Here is a 12,974-nt window from a genome sequence, read left to right on the forward strand (position 1 = left end):
TTTAGAATTCTCTACCACAGAGGGGTTGTGAATGTTTGGAATTCTCTATCACAGAGGGTTGTGAATGTTTGGAATTCTCTGTCACAGAGGGTTGTGGAAGTTTGGAATTCTCTATCACAGAGGATTGTGGATGTTTGGAATTCTCTATCACAGAGGGTTGTGAATGTTTGGAATTCTCTATCACAGAGGGGTTGTGAATGTTTGGAATTCTCTATCACAGAGGGTTGTGGATGTTTGGAATTCTCTATCACAGAGGGTTGTGGATGTTTGGAATTCTCTATCACAGAGGGTTGTGGATGTTTGGAATTCTCTATCACAGAGGGTTGTGAATGTTTGGAATTCTCTATCACAGAGGGGTTGTGAATGTTTGGAATTCTCTATCACAGAGGGTTGTGAATGTTTGGAATTCTCTATCACAGAGGGTTGTGGATGTTTGGAATTCTCTATCACATAGTGGTGGGAATGTTTGGAATTCTCTATCACAGAGGGTTGTGGATGTTTGGAATTCTCTATCACAGAGGGTTGTGAAAGTTTGGAATTCTCTATCACTGAGGGTTGTGGATGTTTGGAATTCTCTATCACAGAGGGTTGTGGATGTTTGGAATTCTCTATCACAGAGGGTTGTGGATGTTTGGAATTCTCTATCACAGAGGGTTGTGAATGTTTGGAATTCTCTATCACTGAGGGTTGTGAATGTTTGGAATTCTCTATCACAGAGGGTTGTGAATGTTTGGAATTCTCTATCACAGAGGGTTGTGAATGTTTGGAATTCTCTATCACAGAGGGTTGTGAATGTTTGGAATTCTCTATCACAGAGGGTTGTGGATGTTTGGAATTCTCTCTCACAGAGGGTTGTGAATGTTTGGAATTCTCTATCACAGAGGGTTGTGAATGATTGGAATTCTCTATCACAGAGGATTGTGAATGTTTGGAATTCTCTATCACAGAGGGTTGTGAATGTTTGGAATTCTCTATCACAGAGGGTTGTGAATGTTTGGAATTCTCTATCACAGAGGGTTGTGAATGTTTGGAATTCTCTTTCACAGAGGGTTGTGAATGTTTGGAATTCTCTATCACAGAGGGTTGTGAATGTTTGGAATTCTCTATCACAGAGTGGTGGGAATGTTTGGAATTCTCTATCACAGAGGGTTGTGGATGTTTGGAATTCTCTATCACAGAGGGTTGTGAATGTTTGGAATTCTCTATCACAGAGGGGTGGGAATGTTTGGAATTCTCTATCACAGCGGGTTGTGGATGTTTGGAATTCTCTATCACAGAGGGTTGTGAAAGTTTGGAATTCTCTATCACAGAGGGTTGTGGATGTTTGGAATTCTCTATCACAGAGGGTTGTGGATGTTTGGAATTCTCTATCACAGAGGGTTGTGGATGTTTGGAATTCTCTATCACAGAGGGTTGTGAATGTTTGGAATTCTCTATCACTGAGGGTTGTGAATGTTTGGAATTCTCTATCACAAAGGGTTGTGAATGTTTGGAATTCTCTATCACAGAGGGTTGTGAATGTTTGGAATTCTCTATCACAGAGGGTTGTGAATGTTTAGAATTCTCTACCACAGAGGGGTTGTGAATGTTTGGAATTCTCTATCACAGAGGGTTGTGGATGTTTGGAATTCTCTATCACAGAGGATTGTGGATGTTTGGAATTCTCTATCACAGAGGGTTGTGGATGTTTGGAATTCTCTATCACAGAGGATTGTGGATGTTTGGAATTCTCTATCACAGAGGGTTGTGAATGTTTGGAATTCTCTATCACAGAGGGGTTGTGAATGTTTGGAATTCTCTATCACAGAGGGTTGTGGATGTTTGGAATTCTCTATCACAGAGGGTTGTGGATGTTTGGAATTCTCTATCACAGAGGGTTGTGGATGTTTGGAATTCTCTATCACAGAGGGTTGTGGATGTTTGGAATTCTCTATCACAGAGGGTTGTGGATGTTTGGAATTCTCTATCACAGAGGGTTGTGAATGTTTGGAATTCTCTATCACAGAGGGGTTGTGAATGTTTGGAATTCTCTATCACAGAGGGTTGTGAATGTTTGGAATTCTCTATCACAGAGGGTTGTGGATGTTTGGAATTCTCTATCACAGAGGGTTGTGAATGTTTCGAATTCTCTATCACAGAGGGTTGTGGATGTTTGGAATTCTCTATCACAGAGGGTTGTGGATGTTTGGAATTCTCTACCACAGAGGGGTTGTGAATGTTTGGAATTCTCTATCACAGAGGGTTGTGAATGTTTGGAATTCTCTATCACAGAGGGTTGTGAATGTTTGGAATTCTCTATCACAGAGTGGTGGGAATGTTTGGAATTCTCTATCACAGAGGGTTGTGGATGTTTGGAATTCTCTATCACAGAGGGTTGTGGATGTTTGGAATTCTCTATCACAGAGTGGTGGGAATGTTTGGAATTCTCTATCACAGAGGGTTGTGGATGTTTGGAATTCTCTATCACAGAGGGTTGTGAATGTTTGGAATTCTCTATCACAGAGGGGTGGGAATGTTTGGAATTCTCTATCACAGAGGGTTGTGGATGTTTGGAATTCTCTATCACAGAGGGTTGTGAAAGTTTGGAATTCTCTATCACAGAGGGTTGTGGATGTTTGGAATTCTCTATCACAGAGGGTTGTGGATGTTTGGAATTCTCTATCACAGAGGGTTGTGGATGTTTGGAATTCTCTATCACAGAGGGTTGTGAATGTTTGGAATTCTCTATCACTGAGGGTTGTGAATGTTTGGAATTCTCTATCACAGAGGGTTGTGAATGTTTGGAATTCTCTATCACAGAGGGTTGTGAATGTTTGGAATTCTCTATCACAGAGGGTTGTGAATGTTTGGAATTCTCTATCACAGAGGGTTGTGGATGTTTGGAATTCTCTCTCACAGAGGGTTGTGAATGTTTGGAATTCTCTATCACAGAGGGTTGTGAATGATTGGAATTCTCTATCACAGAGGGTTGTGAATGTTTGGAATTCTCTATCACAGAGGGTTGTGAATGTTTGGAATTCTCTATCACAGAGGGTTGTGAATGTTTGGAATTCTCTTTCACAGAGGGTTGTGAATGTTTGGAATTCTCTATCACAGAGGGTTGTGAATGTTTGGAATTCTCTATCACAGAGGGTTGTGAATGTTTGGAATTCTCTATCACAGAGGGTTGTGAATGTTTGGAATTCTCTATCACAGAGGGTTGTGGATGTTTGGAATTCTCTATCACAGAGGGTTGTGAATGTTTGGAATTCTCTATCACAGAGGGTTGTGAATGATTGGAATTCTCTATCACAGAGGGTTGTGAATGTTTGGAATTCTCTACCACAGAGGGGTTGTGAATGTTTGGAATTCTCTATCACAGAGGGTTGTGAATGTTTGGAATTCTCTATCACAGAGGGTTGTGAATGTTTGGAATTCTCTACCACAGAGGGGTTGTGAATGTTTGGAATTCTCTATCACAGAGGGTTGTGAATGTTTGGAATTCTCTATCACAGAGGGTTGTGAATGTTTGGAATTCTCTATCACAGAGGGTTGTGAATGTTTGGAATTCTCTATCACAGAGGGTTGTGAATGTTTGGAATTCTCTATCACAGAGGGTTGTGAATGTTTTGAATTCTCTGTCACAGAGGGTTGTGAATGTTTGGAATTCTCTGTCACAGAGGGTTGTGAATGTTTGGAATTCTCTACCACAGAGGGGTTGTGAATGTTTGGAATTCTCTATCACAGAGGGTTGTGAATGTTTTGAATTCTCTGTCACAGAGGGTTGTGAATGTTTGGAATTCTCTATCACAGAGGGTTGTGAATGTTTGGAATTCTCTACCACAGAGGGGTTGTGAATGTTTGGAATTCTCTATCACAGAGGGTTGTGAATGTTTGGAATTCTCTATCACAGAGGGTTGTGAATGTTTGGAATTCTCTATCACAGAGGGTTGTGAATGTTTGGAATTCTCTATCACAGAGGGTTGTGAATGTTTGGAATTCTCTATCACAGAGGGTTGTGAATGTTTTGAATTCTCTGTCACAGAGGGTTGTGAATGTTTGGAATTCTCTGTCACAGAGGTTTGTGAATGTTTGGAATTACCTATCACAGAGGGTTGTGAATGTTTGGAATTCTCTATCACAGAGGGTTGTGAATGTTTGGAATTCTCTATCACAGAGGGTTGTGAATGTTTGGAATTCTCTATCACAGAGGGTTGTGGATGTTTGGAATTCTCTATCACAGAGGGTTGTGAATGTTTGGAATTCTCTATCACAGAGGGTTGTGGATGTTTGGAATTCTCTATCACAGAGGGTTGTGGATGTTTGGAATTCTCTATCACAGAGGGTTGTGAATGTTTGGAATTCTCTATCACAGAGGGTTGTGGATGTTTGGAATTCTCTATCACAGAGGGTTGTGGATGTTTGGAATTCTCTATCACAGAGGGTTGTGAATGTTTGGAATTCTCTATCACAGAGGGTTGTGGATGTTTGGAATTCTCTATCACAGAGGGTTGTGGATGTTTGGAATTCTCTATCACAGAGGGTTGTGAATGTTTGGAATTCTCTATCACAGAGGGTTGTGGATGTTTGGAATTCTCTATCACAGAGGGTTGTGAATGTTTGGAATTCTCTATCACAGAGGGTTGTGGATGTTTGGAATTCTCTATCACAGAGGGTTGTGGATGTTTGGAATTCTCTATCACAGAGGGTTGTGAATGTTTGGAATTCTCTATCACAGAGGGTTGTGGATGTTTGGAATTCTCTATCACAGAGGGTTGTGGATGTTTGGAATTCTCTATCACAGAGGGTTGTGGATGTTTGGAATTCTCTATCACAGAGGGTTGTGATTGTTTGGAATTCTCTATCACAGAGGGGTTGTGAATGTTTGGAATTCTCTATCACAGAGGGTTGTGAATGTTTGGAATTCTCTATCACAGAGGGTTGTGGATGTTTGGAATTCTCTATCACAGAGGGTTGTGAATGTTTCGAATTCTCTATCACAGAGGGTTGTGGATGTTTGGAATTCTCTATCACAGAGGGTTGTGGATGTTTGGAATTCTCTACCACAGAGGGGTTGTGAATGTTTGGAATTCTCTATCACAGAGGGTTGTGAATGTTTGGAATTCTCTATCACAGAGGGTTGTGAATGTTTGGAATTCTCTATCACAGAGTGGTGGGAATGTTTGGAATTCTCTATCACAGAGGGTTGTGGATGTTTGGAATTCTCTATCACAGAGGGTTGTGGATGTTTGGAATTCTCTATCACAGAGTGGTGGGAATGTTTGGAATTCTCTATCACAGAGGGTTGTGGATGTTTGGAATTCTCTATCACAGAGGGTTGTGAATGTTTGGAATTCTCTATCACAGAGGGGTGGGAATGTTTGGAATTCTCTATCACAGAGGGTTGTGGATGTTTGGAATTCTCTATCACAGGGGGTTGTGAAAGTTTGGAATTCTCTATCACAGAGGGTTGTGGATGTTTGGAATTCTCTATCACAGAGGGTTGTGGATGTTTGGAATTCTCTATCACAGAGGGTTGTGGATGTTTGGAATTCTCTCTCACAGAGGGTTGTGAATGTTTGGAATTCTCTATCACAGAGGGTTGTGAATGATTGGAATTCTCTATCACAGAGGGTTGTGAATGTTTGGAATTCTCTATCACAGAGGGTTGTGAATGTTTGGAATTCTCTATCACAGAGGGTTGTGAATGTTTGGAATTCTCTTTCACAGAGGGTTGTGAATGTTTGGAATTCTCTATCACAGAGGGTTGTGAATGTTTGGAATTCTCTATCACAGAGGGTTGTGAATGTTTGGAATTCTCTATCACAGAGGGTTGTGAATGTTTCGAATTCTCTATCACAGAGGGTTGTGGATGTTTGGAATTCTCTATCACAGAGGGTTGTGGATGTTTGGAATTCTCTACCACAGAGGGGTTGTGAATGTTTGGAATTCTCTATCACAGAGGGTTGTGAATGTTTGGAATTCTCTATCACAGAGGGTTGTGAATGTTTGGAATTCTCTATCACAGAGTGGTGGGAATGTTTGGAATTCTCTATCACAGAGGGTTGTGGATGTTTGGAATTCTCTATCACAGAGGGTTGTGGATGTTTGGAATTCTCTATCACAGAGTGGTGGGAATGTTTGGAATTCTCTATCACAGAGGGTTGTGGATGTTTGGAATTCTCTATCACAGAGGGTTGTGAATGTTTTGAATTCTCTGTCACAGAGGGTTGTGAATGTTTGGAATTCTCTGTCACAGAGGGTTGTGAATGTTTGGAATTCTCTATCACAGAGGGTTGTGGATGTTTGGAATTCTCTATCACTGAGGGTTGTGAATGATTGGAATTCTCTATCACAGAGGGGTGGGAATGTTTGGAATTCTCTATCACAGAGGGTTGTGAATGTTTGGAATTCTCTATCACAGAGGGTTGTGAATGTTTGGAATTCTCTATCACAGAGGGTTGTGAATGTTTGGAATTCTCTATCACAGAGGGTTGTGGATGTTTGGAATTCTCTATCACAGATGGTTGTGGATGTTTGGAATTCTCTATCACAGAGGGTTGTGGATGTTTGGAATTCTCTATCACAGAGGGTTGTGAATGTTTGGAATTCTCTATCACAGAGGGTTGTGGATGTTTGGAATTCTCTATCACAGAGGGTTGTGAATGTTTGGAATTCTCTATCACAGAGGGTTGTGGATGTTTGGAATTCTCTATCACAGAGGGTTGTGGATGTTTGGAATTCTCTATCACAGAGGGTTGTGAATGTTTGGAATTCTCTATCACAGAGGGTTGTGGATGTTTGGAATTCTCTATCACAGAGGGTTGTGGATGTTTGGAATTCTCTATCACAGAGGGTTGTGGATGTTTGGAATTCTCTATCACAGAGGGTTGTGATTGTTTGGAATTCTCTATCACAGAGGGGTTGTGAATGTTTGGAATTCTCTATCACAGAGGGTTGTGAATGTTTGGAATTCTCTATCACAGAGGGTTGTGGATGTTTGGAATTCTCTATCACAGAGGGTTGTGAATGTTTCGAATTCTCTATCACAGAGGGTTGTGGATGTTTGGAATTCTCTATCACAGAGGGTTGTGGATGTTTGGAATTCTCTACCACAGAGGGGTTGTGAATGTTTGGAATTCTCTATCACAGAGGGTTGTGAATGTTTGGAATTCTCTATCACAGAGGGTTGTGAATGTTTGGAATTCTCTATCACAGAGTGGTGGGAATGTTTGGAATTCTCTATCACAGAGGGTTGTGGATGTTTGGAATTCTCTATCACAGAGGGTTGTGGATGTTTGGAATTCTCTATCACAGAGTGGTGGGAATGTTTGGAATTCTCTATCACAGAGGGTTGTGGATGTTTGGAATTCTCTATCACAGAGGGTTGTGAATGTTTGGAATTCTCTATCACAGAGGGTTGTGAATGTTTGGAATTCTCTATCACAGAGGGTTGTGAATGTTTGGAATTCTCTATCACAGAGGGTTGTGGATGTTTGGAATTCTCTATCACTGAGGGTTGTGAATGTTTAGAATTCTCTATCACTGAGGATTGTGAATGTTTGGAATTCTCTATCACAGAGGGTTGTGGATGTTTGGAATTCTCTATCACAGAGGGTTGTGAATGTTTGGAATTCTCTATCACAGAGGGTTGTGGATGTTTGGAATTCTCTATCACAGAGGGTTGTGGATGTTTGGAATTCTCTATCACAGAGGGTTGTGGATGTTTGGAATTCTCTATCACAGAGGGTTGTGAATGTTTGGAATTCTCTATCACAGAGGGTTGTGGATGTTTGGAATTCTCTATCACAGAGGGTTGTGGATGTTTGGAATTCTCTATCACAGAGGGTTGTGGATGTTTGGAATTCTCTATCACAGAGGGTTGTGAATGTTTGGAATTCTCCTTCACAGAGGGTTGTGAATGTTTGGAATTCTCTATCACAGAGGGTTGTGGATGTTTGGAATTCTCTATCACAGAGGGTTGTGGATGTTTGGAATTCTCTATCACAAAGGGTTGTGGATGTTTGGAATTCTCTATCACAGAGGGTTGTGAATGTTTGGAATTCTCTATCACAGAGGGTTGTGAATGTTTGGAATTCTCTATCACAGAGGGTTGTGAATGTTTGGAATTCTCTATCACAGAGGGTTGTGAATGTTTGGAATTCTCTATCACAGAGGTTTGTGGATGTTTGGAATTCTCTATCACAGAGGGTTGTGGATGTTTGGAATTCTCTATCACAGAGGGTTGTGAATGTTTGGAATTCTCTATCACAGAGGGTTGTGAATGTTTGGAATTCTCTATCACAGAGGGTTGTGGATGTTTGGAATTCTCTATCACAGAGTGTTGTGGATGTTTGGAATTCTCTATCACAGAGGGTTGTGAATGTTTGGAATTCTCTATCACAGAGGGTTGTGAATGTTTGGAATTCTCTATCACAGAGTGGTGGGAATGTTTGGAATTCTCTATCACAGAGGGTTGTGGATGTTTGGAATTCTCTATCACAGAGGGTTGTGGATGTTTGGAATTCTCTATCACAGAGTGGTGGGAATGTTTGGAATTCTCTATCACAGAGGGTTGTGGATGTTTGGAATTCTCTATCACAGAGGGTTGTGAATGTTTGGAATTCTCTATCACAGAGGGGTGGGAATGTTTGGAATTCTCTATCACAGCGGGTTGTGGATGTTTGGAATTCTCTATCACAGAGGGTTGTGAAAGTTTGGAATTCTCTATCACAGAGGGTTGTGGATGTTTGGAATTCTCTATCACAGAGGGTTGTGGATGTTTGGAATTCTCTATCACAGAGGGTTGTGGATGTTTGGAATTCTCTATCACAGAGGGTTGTGAATGTTTGGAATTCTCTATCACTGAGGGTTGTGAATGTTTGGAATTCTCTATCACAGAGGGTTGTGAATGTTTGGAATTCTCTACCACAGAGGGTTGTGAATGATTGGAATTCTCTATCACAGAGGGTTGTGGATGTTTGGAATTCTCTATCACAGAGGGTTGTGAATGTTTGGAATTCTCTATCACAGAGGGTTGTGAATGTTTGGAATTCTCTATCACAGAGGGTTGTGGATGTTTGGAATTCTCTATCACAGAGGGTTGTGAATGTTTGGAATTCTCTATCACAGAGGGGTGGAAATGTTTGGAATTCTCTATCACAGAGGGTTGTGGATGTTTGGAATTCTCTATCACAGAGGGTTGTGAATGTTTGGAATTCTCTATCACAGAGGGTTGTGGATGTTTGGAATTCTCTATCACAGAGGGTTGTGGATGTTTGGAATTCTCTATCACAGAGGGTTGTGAATGTTTGGAATTCTCTATCACAGAGGGTTGTGAATGTTTGGAATTCTCTATCACAGAGGGTTGTGAATGTTTGGAATTCTCTATCACAGAGGGTTGTGAATGTTTGGAATTCTCTATCACAGAGGGTTGTGGATGTTTGGAATTCTCTATCACAGAGGGTTGTGAATGTTTGGAATTCTCTATCACAGAGGGTTGTGAATGTTTGGAATTCTCTATCACAGAGGGTTGTGAATGTTTGGAATTCTCTATCACAGAGGGTTGTGAATGTTTGGAATTCTCTTTCACTGAGGGTTGTGGATGTTTGGAATTCTCTATCACAGAGGGTTGTGGATGTTTGGAATTCTCTATCACAGAGGGTTGTGGATGTTTGGAATTCTCTATCACAGAGGGTTGTGGATGTTTGGAATTCTCTATCACAGAGGGGTGGGAATGTTTGGAATTCTCTATCACAGAGGGTTGTGAATGTTTGGAATTCTCTATCACAGAGGGTTGTGAATGTTTGGAATTCTCTATCACAGAGGGTTGTTAATGTTTGGAATTCTCTATCACAGAGGGTTGTGAATGTTTGGAATTCTCTATCACAGAGGGTTGTGAATGTTTGGAATTCTCTACCACAGAGGGGTTGTGAACGTTTGGAATTCTCTATCACAGAGGGTTGTGAATGTTTGGAATTCTCTATCACAGAGGGTTGTGAATGTTTGGAATTCTCTACCACAGAGGGGTTGTGAACGTTTGGAATTCTCTATCACAGAGGGTTGTGAATGTTTGGAATTCTCTACCACAGAGGGTTGTGAATGTTTGGAATTCTCTATCACAGAGGGTTGTGAATGTTTGGAATTCTCTATCACAGAGGGTTGTGAATGTTTGGAATTCTCTATCACAGAGCGTTGTGAATGTTTGGAATTCTCTATCACAGAGGGTTGTGGATGTTTGGAATTCTCTATCACAGAGGGTTGTGGATGTTTGGAATTCTCTATCACAGAGGGTTGTGAATATTTGGAATTCTCTGTCACAGAGAGATGTGGACGTTCCATCATGGAATATATTTAAGAGACAGGTTGACAGAATTTTGGCTATGAAGCTGGAAAGTAATGTTTCAGATCAGCCATGATCTTATGCTCTTACAAACACGTGATAATGACCAGGCAATACCATTCTGTGTTAAAAAGAAAATACTGCAGATACTGGAAATCTGAAATAAAAACAAGAAATGCTGGAAATACTCAGCAGCTTTGGCAGCATCTGTGGAGAGAGAAGCAGAGTTAACGTTTCAGGTCAGTGACCTTTCATCAGAACTGTGGAGTAAGAGTTGAGACAGAGGCTGACACAAACATGCTTTAAAACAGAGTCCCAGACGCCACCCCCTCCTTCACAATTTACACTGACCGTTTTTTCTGTAAGACTCTCCAAGCCGCTGGCAGACATAAGCCATTCTCTGTGTCCTATTTCTCTTCTGAGCTTTCCGCTTTGACTCCTGAAGAACTGCATGTATTTAAACAAGAGGGGTAAATTAAACTGCTCCTGAAGTGAACAAATCCAATAGTCTGCTACTCGACAGTGTGAGAAACTTCATATGTATTCAACTAAATGAGACAGTGTAGAGGGAGCTTTACTCTTTATCTAATCCTGGCTTTTTTTTTCTTCTTCTTTTTTCTTTTTTCGGGAGCTTTACTCTGTATCTAACCCCGTTATTTTTTAACTGAAGTGCTCACTTTATTTGAATGAAGCAATTTAGTACAAGGCAACAGTAAATAATTACATCTGGATGGTTGTTCCCATTACAAATCAGCATCAGTCTCTGTATCTAACCCCGTGCTGTACCTGTCCTGGGAGTGTTTGATGGGGACAGTGTCGAGGGAGCTTTACTCTGTATCTAACCCCTTTTTTTTTTGTTTTTTTTTTCTTTTTTTTTGTGGCCTTTATTCCTCAGGCCCCCTTTATATACATATTTACATTTTTTTTTAAAAAGAACTTTATTTAAAACCAGATAAATCAACAAAAACTCAAATTAAAATGCCATTTTCGGCGTCGACGATGCACTCCAGTCCCTGCGGTGCCCACCGTTCACGGAAGGCCTCAAGCGTACCGGCGGACACCGCATGCTCTTTCTCCAGGGACATCCGGGCGCGAACGTAACCGTGGAAGAGGGGCAGGCAATCGTGGAGGACGGAACTCCCGACGGCCCGCAACCTGGACCTGTGAATTGCCACCTTGGCCAGGCCCAGGAGCAGACTGACGAGGAGATCCTCCTCCCGGCCCAAGCCCCTCCGCACTGGGTGCCCAAAGATCAGGAGCGTGGGACTGAAGTGCAGCCAGAATTTGAGGAGCAGCTCCTTCAGATACTCAAAGAGGGGCTGCAACCTCGCACACTCCGTATATACGTGGAACACGGACTCGTCCAGGCCGCAGACAGTACAGGCGGCCTGGGAGTCCGTGAACCTACTTAAAAGCCTATTGCACGGGACTGCTCTGTGCAGCACCCTCCACCCCAGGTCCCCGATGTAAAGGGGGAAGACTCCCGCGTAGAGAGACCTCCATCGGGGTTTCCCCTCGCCGCCAGATGGCCAGGGCGTGTCCGGCCGGCTGACGAGGGCGAGGAAGTGGAGAGTGTGCAGGAGCAGCCCGTACAGGAAACCCCTCCGCGCCGATTGGAATAGCACGGAGGGCATTTCTGAGAGGCAGCTCGGGTTGTGCGGGACCGGCTCCAGAGGAGGGTTTCGGGGCCTGGGTCCGATGAGCAGTTCCGGCCGAGCGGGAGTCAGCTCGGCCGGGATCGCTCCGCACTCCCGAGCCCCCTCGCCACCCGCAGTGAGGGGCGTCTCGGGGGTTTCGGCTACTCCTCCGCCCGCCGGACCGTCCCCGGAGTCGGCTGCCCGGACAGCCGAGGCGCTCTCCTCCGCCGGCGGGGGAGCGCCCTGACTGGAGGCGAGCATGTTCCAGACTCGGAATAGATCCCGGTTAAAGACAGGCAACTCCCTCAGAGAGGCGCGGATAACGGACTCCACCAGGAGCTGCGTGTCGTCTTGAAGGCAGTGACACTGGCGGAAAAAATACATCGCCAGCGCACACCATCTGGGAGGACGCTCGACGTACAGGTATCTCTGCAGGGTCCGAAGGCGGAGAGTCGCAGCTTGGGTGCGGATGCACACCAGCGACTGACCGACCTCCTCAATCGGGAGACTCAGAACCGCGGCAGAGACCCAGTGTTTCCTCTTGCCCCAGAAGAAATCAACGAGTTTCTTCTGGATCTTGGTGGCAAATACAGGGGGCGGGGCCAAAGTGACCAACTGGTACCACAACATGGAGGCCACCAGTTGGTTTATGACCAACGCTCGGCCCCTGTAGGAAAGCACTCGGAGCAGACCTGTCCAGCGCCCCAGCCGAGTGGTGACTTTCGCCTCCAACTCCTGCCAGTTTGCCGGCCAGGCTTCCTCAGCGGGGCTAAGCTGGACTCCCAGATAGAGGAGGTGCGTGGTGCTCCACGCAAAAGGTGTCATCTCCTCCGGCAGGGAGTCCACCCGCCACTGACCCACCAGGAGTCCGGAACATTTTTCCCAATTGATCCTCGCGGAGGACGCGGCAGAAAAAGTCTGCTGGCAGTCGCGCATCCTCCGCAAGTCAACGGGATCTGTGATTGCGAGGAGCACGTCGTCGGCGTAAGCCGAGAGGACGACCCGCATGGCCGGCT

At 43.6% G+C, this 12,974-nt stretch overlaps 1 protein-coding gene across 4 annotated transcripts in view; it reads right to left on the minus strand.

Moving 5' to 3' along the window:
• The window catches only part of LOC137351620 (tonsoku-like protein), a 321,657-nt gene that overhangs the window by 273,854 nt on the left and 34,829 nt on the right, over positions 1-12,974 (minus strand). For all 4 annotated transcript variants that reach the window (XM_068016251.1, XM_068016241.1, XM_068016243.1 and 1 more), the window contains exon 2: positions 10,673-10,768. In XM_068016251.1, coding sequence (XP_067872352.1) covers positions 10,673-10,768 — 96 coding nt within the window. The remainder of the gene's footprint in view (positions 1-10,672; positions 10,769-12,974) is intronic.

This window comes from Heterodontus francisci, chromosome 2 (genome assembly GCF_036365525.1).
Source record: "Heterodontus francisci isolate sHetFra1 chromosome 2, sHetFra1.hap1, whole genome shotgun sequence".
NCBI classification, from domain to species: domain Eukaryota; kingdom Metazoa; phylum Chordata; class Chondrichthyes; order Heterodontiformes; family Heterodontidae; genus Heterodontus; species Heterodontus francisci.